The following is a 24,188-nucleotide window of genomic DNA, read 5'->3' on the forward strand; positions in this document are numbered from 1 at the left end:
GGATGGTACCGACGTGTAGGACTGGCTCGCGTTTTACGAGTGTGTGAGAGTTCCCAATAAATATGACGATGCAGACAAACTGACCAACTTCGTTTTCTACCTCGCGGGTGTGGCAGATTTGGGGTGCAACAACATGTCATATTTGACGTGGTTCGACTTCTAGACTACCATTATCAACGTGTTTGACCACCCGGATGATCGTCAGCTGCAGGCCGAACAGCATTTGCGTGAACGAGCTCGGCAGGCTTGAGGATTCCCCTTCAGCAGCTGCATCGAAAATGTCCTTGACTTGTGTCCGGAGGCCAACGCCACCATGTCATAATCAGACAAGATCAGACACATTACGAAAGTCATCGACGATGACGCCTTGAGCATGCTGCTCGCCTAAAACTCCAGCACAGTGCCGAGGTCATAACGCTGTGCCAAAGCAATGAAGAACTGCGCCGGCTGCAAACGACGACACGTCACTCTCCATGTTGCGATGCCGAGGTCAATGGCTTTTCAACCCTATCTGATTAGTCCTCGTTGCTCGCAGAGCAGAAGTCATTCGTGCACGAGGAAATCGCGTGCCAGTTCTTTATGCTGGACTTTGCTTACTCGCAGTCCGTTCGACAGCCATCCACCACACTTTTGCTCGCTCTCGACCGCATAATTGAGAAGGAAATCGCGGAGTTCATGCCTGAGTTCTACCAGCCCCTTCCGGCTCCTGCACCATTCAGTTACGCTCAAGTTGATACAAGACGCCACAACAATTGTGCGGTTGCCTCACACAGTTACACCGAAGCCGCTGCTAGACCACAGTCCTTTGAACACAGTGCACCGGCTACCCACGTCATGCACAGGCCACGAATGCAGCCCACAATGAAGTTTTATCAGCCACCGCCCCTTTAATCACGTCCTTTGTGATGGGTCGACCCTGCCCCAGCGACCCAATGGCGCACATGTGACAGCCAACTTGTTTTTAATGTGGCTACATCGGACACGTGGAGCGTTAATGCGATTGTGTGCAGCCGCCTCGATTCGCGTCACCTGCCACCAGCCAGTCGAACCACCCATATTAGGACACCACTTAAAAGCGCTTACACAGTTCCAAGGTTTTGCCACACTTCAAAACATGCCAACACTGTGTTTGGCGAGACTTCATCGCGACCAAGCATGTCACCGCACAGCGCCCAACAGCTGCCAATTTGGCCAACGCGGATGCATTATTCGCAGCTGCGTACAGCGTGACCTACTTTGCAAGGTCGAATGTATCGTCTGAGGCGATGACGACAGTAGGAAGTAATAGAAGGGAAACAAAAACACAGCAAACATAACGAGCAACACCGCACGGCAGGCACGTCTCTCTCTCTCAACTCTAACACGCCACGTTTGGCACAAACATCGTGTACAAGGGTTTCTTCGCGTCTCTCGCCATCTCTCGATTTCTCGTTCTCTCTGTAGTTCACGCGAGCCTGGCTGGTCGCACAGATAGCTGCAGCAAGCACCCGCAGGAACTCTATTAAGCTCGGCTCCGCTTCCACGTTTGGATAAGCAATATGAACCATACGAAGCTTGTGTGTTCGTAATCTTGTTACTTTTAATCTTCACAAGGGAGAGGAGGCGTTGCCCTGCACGTTAACAGGAGGGATATCTTACTGGCACTGTGCAGTGCACCAGCAACGGCAGCAGAATGTAGCGACGTTTTTTCTCTTGTTTTTTGTTGTTTTATTTCTCAAAGACCACTTCTCCATCATCACGGAGTCAAGCAAAAGTTACCATGGAGTTCGAGGACGTGATCGAAGAGCTCGGAGGATTCGGCAAGTTCCAGAAGTTCCTTCTCTGGGGCTTCCTTCTGCCTTCGGAGATACTGTTTTCGCTCATCTCGATGAACATGATATTCCTGCTGTCCGAACCCCGCCACGAGTGCGTGGTGCCGCAACTGGATGCACTCGCACTGAACGAATCTCGGGTCTCGGAGATTCGCAAACTGCTCGTCAGCGGGGATGAGTGCGAGGTGTCGCCGATGCGACCTCTCAACTCGACGCGTTTTGCGGGAGAATTTGCCGTGACGCCGTGGAACGCGTCGTGGTTCGTGAATGAAAGTGCGACCAGGCATCCCTGCGAGTCGTTTCGCTATGACGACCTATACTACGACGAGACCGTTCCTACAAAGGTAAGTGTGTGTTCATTAAATATCTATTTAACCGTAGATTTTTTTTAAGTCATGAGCATAGGTATGGGTACCCCGACTGCGCTAGTGACATTTTTTTTTACATATACTATACTGAAAATAGCTATGACATGGATGTAACAATACAGTTCGAAGGTGAAAGCAGCTTTAAAATAATCTTATCATCGCTTTTTACGCCTTTATTTAGTCCAATACCCGTCTATTTGCATTCGCTGTTGGTCTATTCGGTGAAACATAGCTAGAAAATGAGTGGCGTAAGTTGGGATTAGCAAAAAGTTGACGCATCAAAGTGCTTCGTTTATGCCCTCAAATCTACTGTGCTCTTGACATGCATCTTCACTGCTTCACCGTATAATGCAATCAGGAATACAAAGCCCAGTGAGCAGGCCTAAATTCTTTGTTCCGCCTTTCCTTCTTTTTCTTTCTTCGCTGCATTTTTTTTTCATAAACTTCCCATAATATTAGTACAACAGATGTGCATGCCTATAGCATTCATTTCGTTTTCTCAATAATTTGATTTCCACATTATATATATATATATACATATATATATATATATATATATATATATATATATATATATATATATATATATATATATATATATATATATATATATATATATAGTCCAGTAGATCCTCCGTGAGCGGTCACAACGTGGTTTATTTCGACGTTTCGGCCTAGAGTCCAGTAGATCCTCCGTGAGCGGTCACAACGTGGTTTATTTCAACGTTTCGGCCTAGAGTCTGGCCGAAACGTCGAAATAAACCACGTTGTGACCGCTCACGGAGGATCTACTGGACTATATACAACGCTACGGCCACTCAACCACCATGCCTGTCTATATATATACATATATATATATATATATATATATATATATATATATATATATATATATATATATATATGAGATCTAACAGACAGTAATGCCAAGGAATGTATAGGGGAAGTTATTAGAACACATGGAATGTAAATAAGAAGAAAGAAAAGTGGGTGAAAAAATAACCAGCCGTGAGCCGGAATCGAACTTGCGACCTTCGAATAACGCTTTCGATGCTCTAACCACTGAGCTGTCACAGCAGCCTTTCCTCCATCCACTTTTTTTTGGGGGGGGGGGGGAGGGGGGTTGGTTTCTATCTTAGATCTCATTATTATTGTGTCAAAACACGGAAAAACGAGCGCTTGGGTATCCACTTCTTTCCCCTTATATATATATATATATATATATATATATATATATATATATATATATATATATATATATATATATATATATATATATATATATATATATATACCAGACAGACAGACAGACAGACAGACAGACAGACAAGATAGATAGATAGATAGATAGATAGATAGATAGATAGATAGATAGATAGATAGATAGATAGATAGATAGATAGATAGATAGATAGATAGATAGATAGATAGATAGATAGATAGATAGATAGATAGATAGATAGATAGATAGATAGATAGATAGATAGATAGATAGATAGATAGATAGATAGATAGATAGATAGATAGATAGATAGATAGATAGATAGATAGATAGATAGATAGATAGATAGATAGATAGATAGATAGATAGATAGATAGAAATTTAACAACTGGTCTGCTGTTGAATCATGCAATTTCATCATCTGCGATTATTTTGAAAATTTTATATAGACGCTTTTAAAGCCACACTTATATTCAATTCAACTTCGATATTATTTCTGAGTTAAGGTCATTGCTTTTCAAGTATGCAACTCCTCACAGGTTGACAAAGTGAAGGGTTGTGGAACATAAATTGTGAGCACGAGAAGGACGTGCTGAAACCCTTCACTATGTCAACATGTACCAACAACTGGCCCAGAAAACCTAAACATCTCATAACATCGTTTTCTATGTGTTGCATGCTATTATTCCCTCTCAAAGTTTCTAAATTCTGATTTTGCGTATAAATAGTGCAAAGAGCTGTTTCTATCACAAAGCGACCTCCAATAACAGAAAAAAAACCGCGCGCTCATCCTTGCGTCTTCACTATGTTCTCAGCACCAAAATTTTATTACATAAACAAAAACAATGCTCTAAATTATTCGCCCTTGCAACGAGGATATGTATTTTGCGTGATCTTCTAGATGTGTTCATTTAAAACACTGACTGCTAACTGAAGTGACCGTTTGCACGTCCATCTTTTGTCCAAAAAAAGTATTTAATTTGAGGCACGTGTTTACTTCTAAAGGGTACTTTTTTTTATTTCGCATCATTTCTTAAGGTACTTTCTCTATTGCCCCCAGTGCTCCGACAAAGACATAAAATATATCTAAATATAAACAATACAATTCTCATGCTATCAGACAGCCGTTCTCTCAATGTTCTTCTCCTTAATCATGCAGTGGGATTTGGTCTGTTCTCGCGGTCAGCTAATCAGCCTATTGTACTCCATAACGACAGTTGGGAGCATCGTTGGAACTCTCATCATTGGTGCACTGGCTGACAAGTAAGTATACTGCATAGTACAATACCGTCACTTCACTCATTTTTTTTTTCGTTTTAAAAACTCTCTGCGCTGCTGACGTCCATGGTACTACGGACTGTTCGCCGTCCAAATCTACCTTCTTGAATGTTATTGCTATGAGAGAAGGGTCAAGTCGCACACTCCTTTATGTATACGTTCAAGACAGCTCCAGGGCGAAAGCCCGCCCCTTCTTACAATCCCTCGTTAATTTTTTTCAGTCAATTATACTCATCCTACCCCTACATCTTTCTACATCTAACGTGATATTGCACTGTCTCCGAAATCTGAGGCACTGAAAGCTTTCTACGTCTCACGTGGTCCTGCACGCTTCGATATTGGCTCAACTTCGACAAAGCGACGATGTCTTGCTTCGAAATCATCTGACGCTATGTAATGACATCTTTGTGGGATCATGTGTGATCAGTGACACTTTTGTAAGATCGCGTGCTGGCGCTGACGATGTCAGTTGTTGACGTCACAATATGAATGTCATCGGGTGACATCACTAATTTGAAGACCTCTGACACCAATTTTACGTCCACCATAATGTGACATCATTACTGATTTATGTCCTGAGAATTCTTATACCACTTCATTCACCTGCCGTGTTACACATATGGTTTTCGCCTCAGCAAATCAACATAGCGGTGCGCTTCATATCGCAGGTACGGCCGTAAGCCACTGTTCTTCGCCCTCGTGTCGTTGGCCGTTTTCTCGGGCTTCGGCACTGTACTCTCCTTCAACTATGCCATGCTCGTCGCCATACGCTTCGTCAACGCCTTGCTGGACCCACAGATGGACCAGCTGCCATACCTCATCAGTGAGTCTCATACGGTGCGTCCGGCGTTTGCATCGCGCTCAATGTGACGCTATGGCCTGTAATCGCTCTGTGTGATGGACAAAGCCAATTTAATCGTCGCAAAAGACTTGCACGCCTAAGCACCACCAGCAGAAATACGAACAAGAAAACAGGTACTTCCTAGGGATTCATACTACTGGTGATGCTTAAGCATCTATACACAAGTTCTGCTAAGTTAACAGCCTAAGCGCTTTCCGTAACTGCAAGATCAGAGATGTCCAGTGGGTGTTTTCCGCAAGGAGCCTAAAAGTTCGTTCAGCCTGCTTGAAATTGCTTAGAGTACAATTTAGCATGCAAAAAAACAAGAATCCATGGCTTCCCTGTCTTCACTAATACAGCCTAATACAGCTAATGACAAAATAAATAATATAAGAAACAAAATGAAAGGATTCAGAACGCCCTCTTTCTCGCTGCCATGTTTGGAGTAGAGGAACATAAAATAACTTGAGATGAGGCGGAACTATTACTGTCTCAACCATCTTCTTTTTTATCCGACGATCCCGATGCATCAATCGCAAACTAACTGCACATTCTATAATTCGGGCACATTCTATTTTTCGGGCACAGTGTTCGAACTGGTTGGTGCCAAGCAGCGCACTCTGTTGTTGGGCGTGACGTCCATGGGCTGGACGCTGGGCATGTGCCTGCTGCCTCTGGTGGCGTACCTGAGCCGCACGTGGGTGCTGCTGGCAACAGTGTGCGCCTCCTGCGCGGTGCCTGTCTTCTGCTACATCTGGTGAGCGACCACGCACTGAGGTTTGATTGATATGTGGGGTTTAACGTCCCAAAACCACCTTATGATTTCGAAAGACGCCGTAGTGGAGGGCTCCGGAAATTTTGACCACCTGGGGTTCTTTAACGTGCACCCAAATCTGAGCACACGGGCCTACAACATTGCCGCCTCCATCGGAAATGCAGCCGCCGCAGCCGGGATTCGAACCCGCGACCTGCGGGTCAGTAGCCGAGTACCTTAGCCACTAGACCACCACGGCGGGGCACGCACTGAGGTGGCGTTAAAGGTTCACTGAACAGAAAAACTGATTTTCCTCGCATTATATAGTAAATCAAGAATACACAATACAAGAATCTCCACGCTCACCATGATAAGACGCTTTGTAAGCCACTAAACGCGCGAAAAGAAAATGCGGGTGGTGAAGCCACGCTCAAGTTCCCCTGCCAATCGCCATGACGTCAAAAATGTTGATTACAGCCACTGCGACGTACGTCTTTATAATCGGTGAAAATGAAGCACGTAGTCGTCTGACGGAGTCACAGAGTTAACATAGCCAGTTTGGGGGAAGTTTAGTGAGGCCAATGACACCAAAATACAAAAAAGGCGCTTCAAAATCCGTGAAGTCACATGGGAAGACATTGGCGCAAAATTTATACAAGGTACTTTTTTTTTGCCTTGGTTTTTCACCTGTTTACTATTAATGTTACGATGGCTTCAGTTACGACCTTTTCGAGCAAAATGTATTTAACTTGATTTATTGTTTCTCTGTAGTGTTCCTTTAACAGATAAGGAGCCAATTCGCCGACTTGGCAGGGTGCCGCTTTTCAACGTGCCGAAAGGTACGTTGTGGTGATGCAGGGTTTTATACCTAAAGGAGTAGCCCACTGACACGAATTTTAAATGTTTTCGGACTGTTGAAATACTGGTGGCGAGAAACCTAAAACGAGTGTTGTGGTGACTGGGGAGGCACCGAATATCTTTCATTACCGCTACTTTGAAATGACACTTTGGATATCAAGGGCATGGCTTCTCAGTGACGTGTCATGAGAGTGTGAGACCACGGAGTGACATGAACTCGTGGCGTAATAGCGGCATATCTCCCATCTGCTCGTGGGGCGCGTAAACAACAATGCGAGAACCGTTGTCCACTAATCCCGAAAATGATTTGTGTGATTCTCTGCATGCAGGTTGCGAAATTTACAAACTCGGTGTAACTGTCTAAACTCATCGGGCTAATGTCCATTGTGATGATACTAGCTTGCTGATGTTCACAGACGAAAATTTCATTGTCAAAAATGAATATTTTACACGACTAGTCTGAATCCGGCATGTGGAGAGCGTTAACACTGCGTGCCAATGAAGCATAAAATTTCCCTTTCTCGATGTCTCAGAAAAGTGTCAGTCCTCTTTAATTGGGGCAACGTTTTCAACACGAACTGTTGCGGCAGTCAAAAAACAGAACCGAGATACTCGTATGCTGGGACAGCATGATTACGCAAAAAAATCCCGCAGTACACAGCAGCGACTGGTATTGTCAATAAAGCCGGTGATTGTATGGTCGGACACAAGTTCTAAGCTAAGCTCCCTGCACGAACTTTTGTGGAAGTATATCTCAAAAATAGCACAATTTTCACAAACCAGCAGTAGACAAAATTATTTGTTTTGGCACATACATTTACTGCTCAATGTAGCTTGGTCCAATACATTAACAAGTCTTTTTAATGAGCCTACTATTCAAATACAGTGCGGTCTAGTAGCGAGTCTGAGTTGTTGATACACATGCGAAATTGGAAATTTTCAAAAAAAGTTTGAACCCCTCAACCACGCCTCCCAGTGGACCAATGTTACGGCATCAAATGCGCATGTCTAGTATTCCCTTTGAGGTTATAATTGTTGTCGGCAACGGCTCCCTGGTAAAGTCCTTTTAAATGCGAATATTTTCTTTGCGAACTCCTACCTATCCACCCACATGTTTGTTCGTCCGTTCATCCATCCGTCCGTTCCTGATCCCAAGACTTAGCTCGCGCAGCCGTTTACTTCAAGAGATGTACGTACACAAAAATTTGCAAAACCGCCTTTCTTTTGGCTTCTGTCTATGACGGTCCCCTGCACGTTCGTTGTAGCGTCGTCCCCGAATCCCCGAGGTGGCTCTTGTCGCAGAACCGGCTGCCTGAGGCATCGGCCGTTCTACGCCGCATTGCCCTTCGAAATGGTGTCGAGCCCCCAATCGACCTCGACCTGAAGCTAAAGGTGAGTGGTCCAGAAGGCAGGTTAGCCGACGCAGTTAATTTAATCAGTGTGCATGGTCTTAGCCAGCGAAATGAAGGCCGAAAAACAAAAAGCCAGTTCAGAGACAAAAAAGCGAATAAAAATGCCTGTCATTCAATACGTACGCAAAGGGGCACACAACTTAAAACACGTTGGAAAAAGATACAACATAGACGTGAAATTTTTGGCAAAAACCAAACTAGCAACCCTGCGTCCACGCATCAATAGGCTCATAGGTTCGAAAGCTTGCTCTCAAAAACACCGAAACATAGGCCCGTGTACTCAGATTTGGGTGCACGTTAAAGAACCCCAGGTGGTCAAAATTTCCGGAGCCCTCCACTACGGCGTCTCTCATAATCAGAAGTGGTTTTGGGACGTTAAACCCCACAAATCAATCAAAAACACCGAAACATGTTCATGAAATGCGTAAATGGGGCAGTATATATGATTCTTTTTTCTTGTAGTAAAGTCTAACATCGTACAGTCAGGAACGTGCGTGAATGACCGCCTTAGGGAACACCACACATCTGTTAAGGCATCAAGCGACACTCATCTTGCAGATTACTGTAAAAACTGTGGATATTACTCCGTGTTTAAATAAACAGGAATAGTATTTCAACATAAGACTCAGCTGACTCGTCAGATAGAAGAATCATACCTTATCCGAAAGAGGGGACATGACTGGGTTAGCCAAGCCATGATTGTACTGCACGATATGTACTGCACGATATGTACTGCACGTATGTAGACACTATAGTGCTTGCAAAATATAAGAAATGACAAATAACACAAAACATATTGTAATCCTCACACGAGTGCTTTTTCGCTGCTCCCTGCTCTGTTTCACATGTGCGAAGAACCATGCATCCGCTTTAAGTACCGCTTTTCTGACTAATAAAACTTCCGTTGTGAAAACAAGCACTGTCTTTGCGAGCCTCTTATGATATTGATATGCGGTGTTATTTGCTTTCTGTCTATTGACTGATGCTTCCGTCCACCTATACGTAGTAGCCAACGTTCCGGCCTTTTTGTCCAAATTTATCATCTATTCACGCAAGCTTAGCGAAAGCATGCAATACTGCGACCTGCAGTCGGTGACAACCTAAAGGCAACCTAAGCTGCGACCACAACCATAGCTGTCACACACAGAAGAAAATGTTTATAGGCACCCCAAACAACTGCATTCGTGAACATTTTTTGACGTCGAACACATAACGCTTATGTGAAGCGGATCTACCATACCCGCTAGTCGAGGACTGTACCAGCTAAACAACCCGGGCATGTACTTCACGAAAATTTCACACTTCTAACAAGCTTCGTAAATACGAAAGCCTTGTACGTCCTAGGCGCACTTGACCTTGAAAAATTAGGTGCAGCGAGTGACGCGAAAAACATCAGTCAACATAAAAAAAAACCACGTGACCATGTGACTACTTGGTCACTTCAATTTAGCCTCACGGCGTTCGTGTTAATAAAGAAACATCAAAAGCGGCATTCCTTCTAAACGTGACTCGAGTCGGTGACAGGAGCGCTCTTACAAATGGCAACGACCCGACTGAGAATGCACCGAGAGCTACTCACATGTCACACCGCGAAACAATAAAACAATATTATTCGAGTAGGAGACCGTTTTCTGCTCCACACGCCATGCCTAACAAGGCATATTTTATTTTTGCCGGATAATAATAAATTTGGATTTTTACGTCGGAGACGCCGCGGTGGAGAACTCCGGAAATTACGACCATCTGGTGTTTTTTTTTTAACGTCGGGTGTTCCATCGGGTGACAATCGGGTGTTGTTTAACATTGCACAGTATACACGGGCCTCTGGCAATCGGACTCCATCGAAATGTGTGGCCAGCATCAAACCCGCGACCTTCGGGTAAACAACCGATCGACCACCGTCACCACCGATCCGCCGAGGCTGACTATTTCTGCACGAACCAATAAATGTACACAGAACACGCTGAAAGCAACTCGGTATACACCGGTACTTAGGTATGGAGCGAAAACCTGGAGACTTACAAAGAAGGTTCAGCTTAAATTGAGGACGACGCAGTGAGCAATGGAAAAGAAAATTGTAGGTGTAACCTTAAGAGACAAGAAGAGAGCAGAGTGGGTTAGGGAACAAACGGGGGTTAAGGATATCATAGTTAAAATCAAGAAGAGGAAATGGACATGGGCTGGGCATGTAGCGCGTAGACAGGATAACCGCAGGCCATTAAGGGTAACTAACTGGATTCCCAAAGAAGGCAAGCGGGTTAGGGGGAGACAGAAGGTTAGGTGGGGAGATGAGACTAAGAAGTTTGCGGGTATAAATTGGCAGCAGCAAGCACAGGACCGGGTTAACTGGCGGAACATGGTAGAGGCCTTTGTCCTGCAGTGGACGTAGTCAGACTGATTATTATTATTATTATTATTATTATTATTATTATTATTATTATTATTATTATTATTATTATTACTATTATTATTATTATTATTATTATTATTATTATTATTATTATTATTATTATTATTATTATTATTATTATTATTATTATTATTAATATTATTATTATTATTATTATTATTATTAAAGCAGCTCTGAGTCAGTGGTTTTCTTTCTAGCGTCCTTCGCTTGCTCACTATCATGAATGATTAGCTCGCAAACGTGTTTTAGCCATACCGACTGACTTTCTTTTGTGAGTCTTCCCTTCCTGGGTGACAATGAGAGAAACCTTATGAGCTCTTTTCTTGCAGGAAGTTCAGCAAAGCACAAGTGCTGAAGAGGAATCGGAGGGATCGGGCTCCATGCTAGACTTGGTCAGGAAGCCGAGGATACGAAAAAACTTGCTGATACTCAGCCTGATATGGTAGGTGTTCTTAACCCCTATGTTCGTGAGAATCTAGGCCCAATTGAACATTTCGTAATGACGCACCAATCGCAGAAAGTAGCCTGAAAAAAATCTTATTGTCACCAACGGGGTAATGTAATTAATCAGCCGCTATGACGGCTAAGCAGCTACAGGAGTTGTACTGCTAAGCGTAAGATCACGATTTCGGTTCTCGTGGCATCCACGGGCACATATAAGTGGGATAAAATAAAACAAACTTCGTTTACTTATACTTAGTTACACATTAAAAAGAGACCCTTGTGGCAGGAGTTCACAATGCAATTAAAGCTTCACGCACATGTGAGGGTGCTGTAGATAACCAAACCCAATAGAAATGGAGCACTCGAGGTGATATAAATTTGATCTTCGCTGTTAGAACAAAACAGACCAGCCTGGTAGCAAAATTGCTTCCTAGTTTAGCACTGCCACGTGTCTCGTAATGAAATCTGTATTTTGGCACAAATAAATGGCAAAATTTAGCTTCTTTTTATGTTAACACCAGCAACTGGTTAACAATGGTTCTAATATAAACAATGTATTAATGCAACAAACTACACGCAATTATGAGGGAGCACATAAATCCTTTTTTTAGTAGTTTCTTGCACTAATAATCCGTTTCAGGTATGATCAAACTAGCCCAACATCACATTCTGCTTTTCACAAGCAGAATGGCGTGCCTCGTAATCACATTGTCGTTCTATTGGACACATGAAGCCGCTAACGTTTATTTTCTCGACGCTACAACAAACGAGTCTATGCGCAGTCAGACCCCGACAACAGGCAATCACCTTCGTAAAAATAGTGCTAGGCCAGTCGTCCTGTCTTTCTGACAAGAAAAGGGCTCAAAGCAAAGGTCAAACGCACGGCGTCACACGTTTCAGGCATAAGCGCCTTCTTAGATGGCGTAATGCTGGAGAGTCGAGGGACTTATCGCGCCGTGGTCTGCACGATAATAGCGAAGCGATGATGTTTTGCGTGCGTGTCGCGAGGCGAGGTTTCGCACTGTCCCGTGACAACTGCGGAGTCACGTTTTGTTTGCAACCACCAAAGCAGTACGGTGTGGCCTGAGGCGTGGAATCAGCACAGAGATATCTATATGTCTGTATATCAAATTGCAAGGATCAAAAGAAGACAGGGGGAAAAGGGGGTAAATAGACAAATGACAGATGTTAGCCAGCTTTCAGACTGGCTGGCTGCGTGTTGCTGTTAAAAAGTATGAGGGGACAAAGAAAAAAAAGAAAAGAAAAAAGTGGGAGGGGGGGGAACAGAGCAAGTGAGAATACTATCACACTGTTAAAAGTTTGTCTCTAACAGTAATTTCTCGCAAGAAGTGATACGACACTTCCCCAAGCCGTCTGTGCTGAGAACGAACACGGCCAGTGTCGCAAGACCCTTTTCACAAACAGTGAATGATTGTCAAGTCTATGTAAGAATATTGAAAGTTCGTTTCTGGGCGCACCTCCTATCACCAATTGGGTCAAATGAGTGAGGCCATTGCGAGCACATGCTGACAGTATTCATGCTACGATAAGGTGTTTATGCTGCTAAAAATAACAAGCCCTCTCAGTGTTATCCAGCGACCACGCCCTACCTCCTAAAGAGAGTCACTAAATCAACCCTTGCTAAGGCTATCAGGTAATTTCTTTAACACCCCTTACGTAACTCCCTTACATAACTCCCTAACACCTCTTATAAAGGGACCACCTTAAGGGAGCGAAAACTGGGCTGGGGGAACAACCGGTTCTTAAGGACACCTTAGCCGAAATCAAGAAGAAATGTGCGTAGGCAGGGTAGGTAGCACATAGGCAAGATAACCGCTGATCGTTAAAAGTAACAGACCGGACCCCAAGAGACGGAAAATGCACGAGAAAAAAAAGTGAGACTTCTTTTTGTGGATGAGACTAAGAAGTTAGCGTGGGTATCTTATAGCCACAGAAAGCACCACACCGCGGCATGATTGTCGGAACAAAAAAGAGGCCTTTGTCCTGCAGTGGGCGTAGCCAGGCTGCTGATGATGGTGATGACATAATTCAGCGAAACGCCGGCGTAAGAAAATGTGTCCGCTGCAGCGAACAACTGAAGTGATCTTTGTGCTGCCTCTCACTTCAATGCAGATAACACGTACAAAGTTATGAACCGAGATCGGTTGACAAGCTCTTTCGTGTTCGGTTGTGTCTTAGGTCTGCAAATGGTTGCGCTTACGGCGGCCTGCACATCAACGTGACACACTTGAGCGGCAACGAGTTCCTGAACTTCTTCTACCTGGCCCTGGTGGAGTTTCCAGCAAACGCAATAGGCTGGTGGAGCATGGACCGCTTCGGCAGGCGTTGGACAAACGTATTTTTCATGCTTCTCACGGCTACTGCCTGCTGGGCACCCGTCATCGCACCCATGTGTGAGCTTGTTTGCCTGATTATTTATTTGACTTTTTGTCTATTAGTGATCAAGACATCTATAAAAGGCACATAGAAAAACAAATTAGGAGAAAAAATTTTAAGCGATCAACCGGAGATTGAAACCAGTGACCCCTCGCTCTTCAGCACGCTACATTAACCAAGATGACCACGCCGCTCATACAGTTCCTCGCACTAACGGCGAGTTATGTATATACACCATTTGCTACTGGCTTACTGTCAATGGAATTAAAAGAAATGTCTTTGACCAAAGCATGTACTTTGTTTGGACAAGCCATACATGCTTTCCATAAACAGTGACGTGTGCGATGGCTTGATCAAAGGAGGAGTGGGTTCACTGAATCGCATACAGTGGGATAAAAATGGGTATTCCAAAATGTCTCTGGCTCCACTTTCACTCTGAAGCAACAAGGAAAATCGCTCGCATCAACTCCAGCGACTTTTTGAGTTAGGTTCCCCTTGAAATGGGCACCGCCATTATCGCTTTAGACGGACAAACTCAACTCGCTGCTCCAGATGAGTTTCGGTGACACTTGCGCCATTAAAACATCGCACGGATTTGTCGTCGCCACGGTGTAAATCACACCAGCAACCTTCGGGTCTAACATCATGTACTTCTTGCTGCTCAACTTCCGTGCGGCGTGTCTCCAGGATGTGCCGATGGTGGTCACTGGAGACTTCAACGTTAACGTACTTCGACGTGAAAACCAGCGGCTTGACACGTTTCTCGATGCCAAACTTGGACTTTGCCTTCTGTCGGACGTCACGCAGTCAAGTATTCACGAGAAAATCTCTTTAGATTCTAGTTATGAACTGCGCAAGAAAACATGCGGGACACAAATGAAGAAAAACCACACATACACGGGCACCGGTTTTTCTTCATCAGTGTCCCGCGTGTTTTTTTTTTTTTGCGCCGTTCATATTTATAAGCACACACCAACTCGTCCAACTGTCAGTGCTAATCTCTTCAGATACTGTTGTTCAAGCATCAATCTCAATTCAAGCACAATCGACCATATTCAGTACATTTCGTATGGCTCATAGTCTCTTAGCTTTGTTTCGTAGAACAGCCGGTTGTGTTTCTATCGCAGTCATTTCTTCGGCCTTGCACCGAAACTGTGTCTTTTTTCTGTTATTCGATTGTTTTGCTATAGTTCCGCCGTAGTTCTCCTAAGTTTGGCACGTTATGTAAAGCTTCAACATATTTATTACACTGCTTATGCTATAAAAAACGAGATGATGCTGATCCCTAACTCACTCTCCTTGACATGCTTGCCCAGTAATTGCCCATGTATGACCACAAACCAAACTAAACTTCAACTCTGGCTCGAGTTGGCAACCATCCATTTCCGGTTAGCGTACCTGTGGAACGCCCACCACTCACTTGAATAGAGCAAGGTGGTCGTTCCACAGGCAATTTGTTCAGTTGCACAAGGTGCGATGCTAAATGAGGGAGGTGCTAGTCTTCTACAACATTCAAAATTGACGCTATCGCAATCGTTTCTTCGCGCTCACAGTGAAACTGTCTTTTAAGCTGTGTTGGTTGTCATGAACATGTTGTAAGACGAACGCCTATTCTATGTTCCCTACTTTTCCCTATTCTCTATTGTCTGTCTTGCTTGGACGCAGCCGGCACGGTGGCCATCGTTGCCTCAGTCCTGGCCAAATTCTCCACCACGGCGGCGTACATGATGATGTACCAGCAGTCAGACGAGCTCTTCCCTACTCCCCTGCGTTCCTTCTCTGTGGAAGTGCTCACCGCTCTGACCGCTGTCTTCACTGCGGGAGTGCCCTACGTCGTCTACATGGTGAGCCACGACCACGGCATTAACCCATGGCGAAGCAGCGCTGTTGGCGTTCTTTCCGAACAACAGCCTTAATAAAACTGTGTAAATAGTTAAATATGTACAGTCAGTTTCAAACATAGGGGAAATCTTGGAGCGCATGGTATCACGATCGCTGCAGTCGCGTGAAGGCGTTTGAGAGTCGTATACTGTTAAACCACATCGTCTGCGAAAGTGGTGCGCGCTGGTCACATCGTCGGGCAGCCTGCCGATTTCACTGTTGCGTTGGGAACTAGGCTGATATTTTGTACTAAACATTGTACGATACCAACCTATCAGCCTTCATTGGCGATAATGTGGTTTTAATAACAGTATTTGGCAGCGTGCGCTCTTTGCTCTTTCGAAACGTCGTGGCGCTGAGTGCATTTCTTTCTTCTTTGTGTGTGGCACCGCAGTATGTTCTGACGGGGAAGACCATAATGAGCATGTACCACGCGTGGTATTGATTTCGCGCTAAAAAAAGAAATAAACGAAGCACTCTACAGCGACTGCCTTGCAGCTTGTGGGTTCAACACAATAAAACAATCGAGCCCGAGTTCAGAAATCCTGCAGGTTTGAACAACGACCTGAGCGGGCTTCATCTAGACGGCGTTCATTCCATGAGGCTGAACTCACTCGCCGGCACTGAAACGCACGCGTGAAGCATCCAACTTCACCTAGGTACGTCGTCGTGCCCATAGCAGCCCTGTTGAAGGCGCCCATTTTGGACTGATGTTCTTTAGCACGCAATGGCATCACACAGTACACGGACCTTCACCATTGCGCCTCTATCGGAATTCGACTGCCGTGACTGGGATCCAACCTGCGACCTTCGGGTTGACAGCCGAGTACCATAACCACTACACAGCCGTTTCTTACAAGCAATTTGTCGATTATGAAACAGCGTGCGGTTTTTGCGGACGCTGCATATTGGTATAATTTCACGTCTGAAAAATAACTACCCAACTTCACACGTTGTCTAGCGAATCCACCACGTTTTAATCGATTCAGAGCATTTTCAAACACATTTTTGCCGTTAAAGTTCGTTCTAATGCAATAACTAATACAGTTAAGTGGCTTACGAGACGGTTAACTATTCTCTGAAAACTTGATTTTCAAAAACTTTTAGCTAATGTTGCCGCATGTTGTCAGGCACCTTCTGAAGTCTTGCGCCGCTTCCTGTTCCTACGAATTCTGCCAGACCAACTGACAAGCCAAACGCGCCAAGCTATAAACGCGCCATGCAACGCTGGCTGCACGTGTCACCACACCACGCGCTGGAAAAAGAAGGCTGGCGGTTTTTCGAAGGAGCGGCACGAGGCGAGACGCAAAAGACGAAGTTTTCTCTAGGGAGCTCAAGACAACCTTTGTGCATTTAATTAACGGGCACAAGTTCGCCATAAGTAAACGCCTAGCTTACGGCGTTGTATTAGTTCGTTACAATATGTTCGATTTTTGAAATAAACCAGTGGATTATCTTTCTTACTCTTCGCTGAAACCCTACAGCGTCTGTCGTCATTGTGGCGTAACAATTGTAAAGCACATTCGCGCGTTCTGTCAACATTTTGTGCGCTCTCTTTAATGCAGGGAAGGTATGGCTCATGGATTCCCTTTCTTTTCCTCGCCCTGCTGACGACGACGGCTGGTATCGCGGCGGCCTGGTTACCCGAAACGAAGGACTACCCTCTCTGCCAGACGGTTGAAGACGCCGATAGATTCGGCCACGATCAAAAATTCTTCTCCTTTAACAGGTGAGGAACAACGTGCAAATTGTAGACAAAGCTGGGCTAATGAGTACTGCCACGCAAACCTATTTACTTCCATGCAAAGGTGGCTACGTCGGAGTGAGCCGTCAGTTCTAATACTCACAATTTGTTGCTAAAAACAATAAATACAAGAAAGACCACATACACTCGCCATACACTACATACATTCAATAACTACGTAAACGCAAAAGTACACGTGTGCGAAGGCATTCTGAGCAGGCTCTAACACTATACCACAACACGGGCCATAGATAATAATCACCGATCACACAATATAATAAGTCCTGACAACTAATGAGTGGTTAATAAAAAAATTCATTCCGCTCAACCTGACAACAATCAAATATATATATATATATATATATATATATATATATATATATATATATATATATATATATATATATAGTAAAAGTAAGCTTTTTTGCACCCACCATCCTGTCATCAATGAAAGGCAGGGCGGTGGGTAACGAAAATGGCATAAATGGAGGCACCCATTCCGCCACATACGTTCTCTCAATTGGACCTTTCACTTCTTTTTTTTTTAATACGCAGGGTTATGGCTACGCATGTTCTTTTTAAATGTTTTTTTTACAATAATGGTGAGCACGTACCCCTGATGTTGCACTCAAATACCTTTATCCACTTTTTCCCATAATGCCACGGACCAAAGGCAGGCCTTTCTGGGAAAAATGTCCTGGCTTCATCTTTCATTTTTGCCCCCGTTAGCAGCTCTTTTTCCTTCGGGCACGACCAATAGAGAGAGGGGAGAGCTGTCTGTATCAGCCCCTCCTCTCCCCCTTGCTCTGATGAAAAATCTTGTACACCTTCTATGAAAGACATAATATCCTCTCCAAGCTAGACAGAAGTGTACCTTAGTGAAACAGGTTTGGGCTGTCCATTCATTACCGTACCAGAACACATTTAAAGCCTACTGTCATGATGCGACAACCAGTTTGATTGATGCACAATCTAACAAGCTTTGCGTACATCTGTTTTGTGAACAGGGCAGAGGAATCTTCGAAGAGATCAAGGCATGTCAAAGAAAACGACAAGAAGACGACTGTTGAACTTCAACCGCTGCACACCGAGACATGACTGACTGCCGCGTGCGCTCCATGCTGTATTCAACGAAAAAGGTGTTGGTGTCAACTGATGGAACAGTACGGGAGTGTGATGATGCTCTCTCTAAATAACAAAAAAAACATCTCTCTGTCCCCGTGCCTCAATGCTTTCCCGTTAGTGGGAAATCGAGCTCGACGTAGAATATGTGTGTTTCCTGATTCTTTCCTATTATATCACATGCAGCAGTGCAGTGAAACAGAGCACCACTTACAACATGTTCAAGTGAGCCGCCAACGACCACCTGAGGAGTCCATAATGCATAGTGCGTATCACTCGGCAGCTTATAGAGATCTTAAAAATGCTTCATGTTGTTCTGCAGAGACATTGGTTGATTGGTATGTGGGGTTTAACTTCCCAAAACCAACATATGATTATGAGAGACGCCGTAGTGGAGGGCTCCGGAAATTTCGACCACCTGGGGTTCTTAACGTGCACCCAAATCTGATCACACGGGCCTACAACTGCATTTCCACCTCCAGCGGAAATGCAGCTGCCGCAGCCGGGATTCGATCCCGTGACCTGCGGGTCAGTACCCGAGTACCTTAGCCACTAGACCACCGCGGTGGGGCGTTCTGCAGATACATTTCTAAACAGTGTAAACATCGTCGAGAAATAGCTTGTGAGGGTCGCAATAAAGCAGATGAAAGAAGGGGTTGGTGACAAAAATGTGCTTGTCACCAGCGCTGCTTTTTTTACTGACACTTCTTAGGCGTATCTCCAACCACGTCGTCTGTTTTCAGAGCGATACCTTTCAGTGACTTCCTTACTACGCGCATTTGCTGTACTACATTGCATCGCATATCTGTTGAGGATTTCGCAGACGACCTAGTACGACACTCCTACAATTTCTAATTTCTGACGCCCACACCAAGTGACACCATCATTGTTTTTTGCCTGTCCCGTTATCACTTCAATGTCGCCTAGTTTTTTCCGGCCTCGCTAATACAACTTCAATCTACGAGTGTTAACGAAACACTCACAGCACTTGACGCATTTGTCTAAGACAATCAAAGCAATAGCCCCGTTTCTTCTTAGTTGATTCTGCAGATTTTTGCTTGTTAAATTTTTCTGCACTATGCTGTGGTTTCGCCCCGTCTTCATCACTAAAATATCACGCACCTTCTGTGCGAGGAAAATCTCCCTGACTTAAAAAAACAGCTCTCCTAAGGCACCAGGTTAGCTTGACAACCGCTTTTTGTCATAACACAAAATTCAACGACACTGGCCTACGCGGACTTCAATGCGAGCTGCTTTGAGGCCGTTTCATCAGTTTCTTCAAGAAGCTGCAGTATACGACACACTGTGATGGGTCTCAGACAATGTTGGTCAATAGGGCAACTGACTGCATTCAAAGAGAAGGAAAAGACGTGAGAGGGAGACAGAAAATCAGGCGGGCAGATTTGACTAAGTTTGCAAGTGTAACATCGCAGCAACAACCACAGAACCGGGTTCATTAAAAGAGCGTGGATGATACCTTTGCCCTGCAGTGGGCGTAGTCAGGCTGCTGCTGATGATCATGTTGATGGTTTTCATAATCTTGAAGTACGATTACAACTACTACTATTTCGATTTACCATGACCATCTTCCCCTTTCCTGGAACAGGTTAGCTACTCGGAGATGTCCTCTGATTGGCTGCCCTTTGGTCTTTGGACTTTGAAAGACACAGCACCGATTAAAATAAAGTATGTTCATAAAAAAACGTTTCGGCTCTCGAACGTGAGCTTTGTTTACGATCTGTATTTTCAGTGTTCCCTGAATTTTTTTTTCACTTTTCTCTCTAACCTTCTTTCGCACTCTCAGATTCATCTGGTGCCGTCTACGATCAAGCGACGATATAATATGGTGAAACGTGACGGCATGTTATCTCTCACGATATCGGCTGTTTGTCATGCATGACGTAATGACGTGATGAAGGCATCAGCTATCATGACAAAATTTTTTGTGGCTTTTTTTTCATCGTTAGTGTCGGTACCATGCCAACGGTAATTTTTCGCAACTGATGAGGCGTCTAAAGCTTTGAAATGGCCCCTTGAAATAATAAACTTGAAAGGTAAACTTGAAAATGCCGCATCTGCTACCCATCACCCACGCTGAGGCATAATGTGTGTACAACATTATGAATGTGGCACAGATCCTTCTTCAGGGTAGCTCTAATCCCCTACTTGCTGGAGTGACACGCAGCTAAAGTGTTCCATCGGTGATGACTCATTGCTGTAAAGCCACCAGCTGTCTCATAGAGTTTGTTGTACCGTGTACGTATCTACCGAGAGTGCCGACATCATTGTTTGCTAGTTATTTGGCTTTTGTGGCAGAGAAACAGCTGATAAATTTATGCTGCGCCAGGTACAAGGCCTTCACTAATGAACATTGAAAAGATTCAGTTTCAAAGCTCATTTTTAAAAGCACTTTTTGTGGGGGGAGGGGGTGGTGAGAGCTGGGAAAGTCAGGCAAGGACGCAAGAAAATGATAGAAGAGGTACAGAAGAGTTACAGGGCAGTGGCATAGCCAGAGGTGGCACATCTACCCCGTGCCTCACCCTCAAAAACAATTTTTCGCCTTGATATATAGAGTGCAAAATGACCATTTGTCTGCCCAGTCGCCACTTCAGATCCGAAAGGTGCCCCCCCCCCCCACCGTCAAAAAAAATTCTTACTATGCCCCTGATACAAGGAAAAAATAAACTTCTTCAGGACTAAACTTTTCTGACCAATCATATCAGGCTCACTTCCGCATATCATGTTTTCATTACCTGAAATATCCGCCAAAACGAGAGCTGCATGCAACTAAATCATATTAAAGCAAACCACCAACCAATAAGTCATGTCAACGCTCAGAACATTCCTTTTTGCCGTCGGCTATTTCCCACTGGAATACCTTATCCAAATATATTGTGTGTTACAACATAAGTTGGATTCATTCGTGAACTTCATTCAGTATATTGAATTGTCACCATGAATTCTTGACAGTGCATGTGTTGCATGAATTCATTTACCCGCTCCTACACGAACTGTGAGGAACCCGCGGTGTGTTCAAATAAAAACGCGTTTGTATAATGCACTGAAATACTTTTGTCTCTGCGTTGCCACATAGCGGCATGCATAAGGGTTGTGCGTAAGTGTCAACGGTTCTTGGCATTTGTCGCATGTTGGTTGTTCTTCATTTTTGAGTACAAAGTTGTATGTCAAGTGTCTATGTGTGCCCGATGCAGAGTCAACATTATATAACTCCAATAAACTATTTTTTCAAGGGCAGTTCTTTCATTAGCCAAGTATGGACTTCACCAGATAGAGGTTATTACTTGAGCATGAATCCCGCTGTTGCTAACACTGCCAGACAAATTGTTTTTTGAGCATTTTAAAGAGACACTGAAGACGAACAATGACATGGTTTACCTGGACAAACTGCATGCTCAGGACTCTAATGACATATGTTTCACTATCGTAAGTTCATTATTACAAGAGAAAATCACGGTAGAATTTCTGTTTTCTGAATTTCGCGCCAAAATCATCGCGCGGGACGTAATAAATTTCAAAATGTATTTTCGGTATTTTTGTGTCATTGACCCGACGAAACTTTTTTAACTTCATTTGCTTTGTTTATGGCACCCACAGATTACAAATTGCCTAATTTTATCGCTGGGAAGGTACGTAGGACTCAGTAGACGCCTTCAAATTTTCTTACGTCATGGTGTTTGGCACGGAAATCTGAAAGTGGCGTGTTTTCTTTTTTTTGCGCCTTTTCTCGCTTACTAAGCGTCGTGTCGTGGTAAAAGTGATGCTTTCGGGAGTGTGAAATTATATTTATTAATACGCGAGAAAATGTGTTGCTTTTTAGAGTCTCCTTAAGGTAAATTACTGCTGTTCTTACGAAGAGGTGCGATCGTCTGCCTTGTCGTTTCCAGGTATCTCAACATGACTTGAGACACAGCAGAAATACAAATGCCTTACTACATAAAAGAAAATTAGCTCACTAAACAAAAACGTCATGTTTGAAATGTTGATATCTAGTGGTTACACTTCAGTTTTAATTGCAAAGCGTTGTCCTCGCAGCGTCGTTGAAGACAAGACGCGTCATAAAAAAAATTATTTACATAAACACAGATACTCGCATGCCCCACAGGCTACAAAGCGCCACGCAGGCTAACTGCTCGTGAGCCTCTCCTTCAACGTGTCATCTTATTTTCACGCTACAACAAAACATGTGCATGTAGTGGTGTCGCTAGCAACTTGCTAACATAAACTTACGGGAAAATAACACTGATGCTTTATAATATAGGTTTTTTTTCTGACTCTGCCACTTGAGTTTTACACTATTCTCGTTTAAAAATTTATTTGTCGTTTTTTAAAGCGTATAAGCAGAGGCTGGCAGTACTTCAACATTTATTCATTATGAATGAACAATTAAGAGTTGACACGCGTGAAACAAAAACCGAACGAGAAGGTGTCTGAAGAAGACTGAAAACAGCTTTTATTTGCAAAAATAAAGAAACGTACAATTCAAGTGTTGAATATTGCAACTGGAACAAAAAGAAAATCACCGAAAGTGTCGCTTAAGAAAGACCCGCTTGCATTAAGTAACACTTATTTTTCGTGGATGACATTCCAGTAATATAAGGTCACCCACAAATTATACTACAAACGCGCATTCGGGTTCTTTCTCGCTACCAAAGCAAAAAAAAAAAAGCCAAGCCCTACGACAAGTAAAGCTTCAGGAAGAAGGACTTCCTCATTCCTAGCACCATTCGCACGAAACAGGCTGTATTTGTATCAAGCGAGCCAGCCATAGTTGATTTAGGAACTTTAAATCATCATATGTTCTATTTACCATAAAAATGGCTAGATAGCGCTGTCGTATGATTTTGCCAGGGATGTTCGGGGCGCATTTAGTTAAAATATAGTAATTTAGTCTTTCTCCAGAATTGAGACTTTCCTTGTAGCTGTTGTTAACTTTAAGTTTATTTGAACGTCTGTTGTTAGTTTATATATTTTGTTTATTTCCATATTATTATTGGCATGCAAAGCCCTCGTGTTACTACACATGCTGTGCCGTGTTCTCACCTTTTAAAGAAAACAACACACAAACCAAGCAGTCAATCATCTACACCATTTCGACATCTATAAATAAGCAATAAACAATGTCATGCTTGAATTTTTATATCACACCATGTGCAATAACACTGAGGAGGATGCACAAATCATCACCAGATTAAGTTAGCGCTGTCGTAAACAAGCCTTTACAGGATGGTTTAACATCGGCAGGATATCGGCCAAAGACAGCCCACGAACATTGCCGAGGTGCACGGGCCTTGTGGCAACGTTATGTACTCAACACCAACTGTTTCGGTGGCGTCCTGAAGCACGCATGATCACACATATAACACATCAACGGTAGGGTACCTGCAAGTTACATCCACTTAATACTGACCATGTGGCAGTCATGCAAATGCGCGTAGGATCCCACAAAATTTCACGCTGAAACTAATGCCGACGCGTACAGCAACCATTTCAAGGTTGCAAGATCCTAGGCGTCATTTTTTAGTATGTTTTAGTTTAGGCTACTCTGATAGGATTTCAAACTTCGTCACAAGAGTTCCCGTACAACCGTCTTTTCTTTTATTCATGAGCTCACTACACGAAAAAAAA

General features: G+C 43.8%; 1 protein-coding gene across 2 annotated transcripts; it reads left to right on the plus strand.

Annotated features, from left to right (window-relative positions):
- The first annotated feature begins 1,361 nt into the window (after positions 1–1,361).
- On the plus strand, positions 1,362–21,792 carry LOC119173472 (beta-alanine transporter). Of its 2 annotated transcripts, XM_075895018.1 has the most exons (10): positions 1,375–2,155; positions 4,561–4,664; positions 5,348–5,502; positions 6,109–6,277; positions 8,398–8,524; positions 11,284–11,396; positions 13,598–13,812; positions 15,461–15,639; positions 17,242–17,405; positions 18,428–21,792. In XM_075895018.1, exons 1-10 carry the CDS (start codon positions 1,760–1,762, stop codon positions 18,516–18,518), a joined length of 1,713 nt encoding a protein of 570 aa, XP_075751133.1. In that variant the 5' UTR covers positions 1,375–1,759; the 3' UTR covers positions 18,519–21,792. The 2 variants fall into 2 exon arrangements, with proteins under 2 accessions (XP_075751134.1, XP_075751133.1); XM_075895019.1 differs by lacking the exon at positions 15,461–15,639 and having other exon boundaries at positions 1,362–2,155.
- Positions 21,793–24,188: the final 2,396 nt, after the last annotated feature.

Source organism: Rhipicephalus microplus, chromosome 5 (assembly GCF_043290135.1).
Source record: "Rhipicephalus microplus isolate Deutch F79 chromosome 5, USDA_Rmic, whole genome shotgun sequence".
Classification (NCBI taxonomy): Eukaryota; Metazoa; Arthropoda; class Arachnida; order Ixodida; family Ixodidae; genus Rhipicephalus; species Rhipicephalus microplus.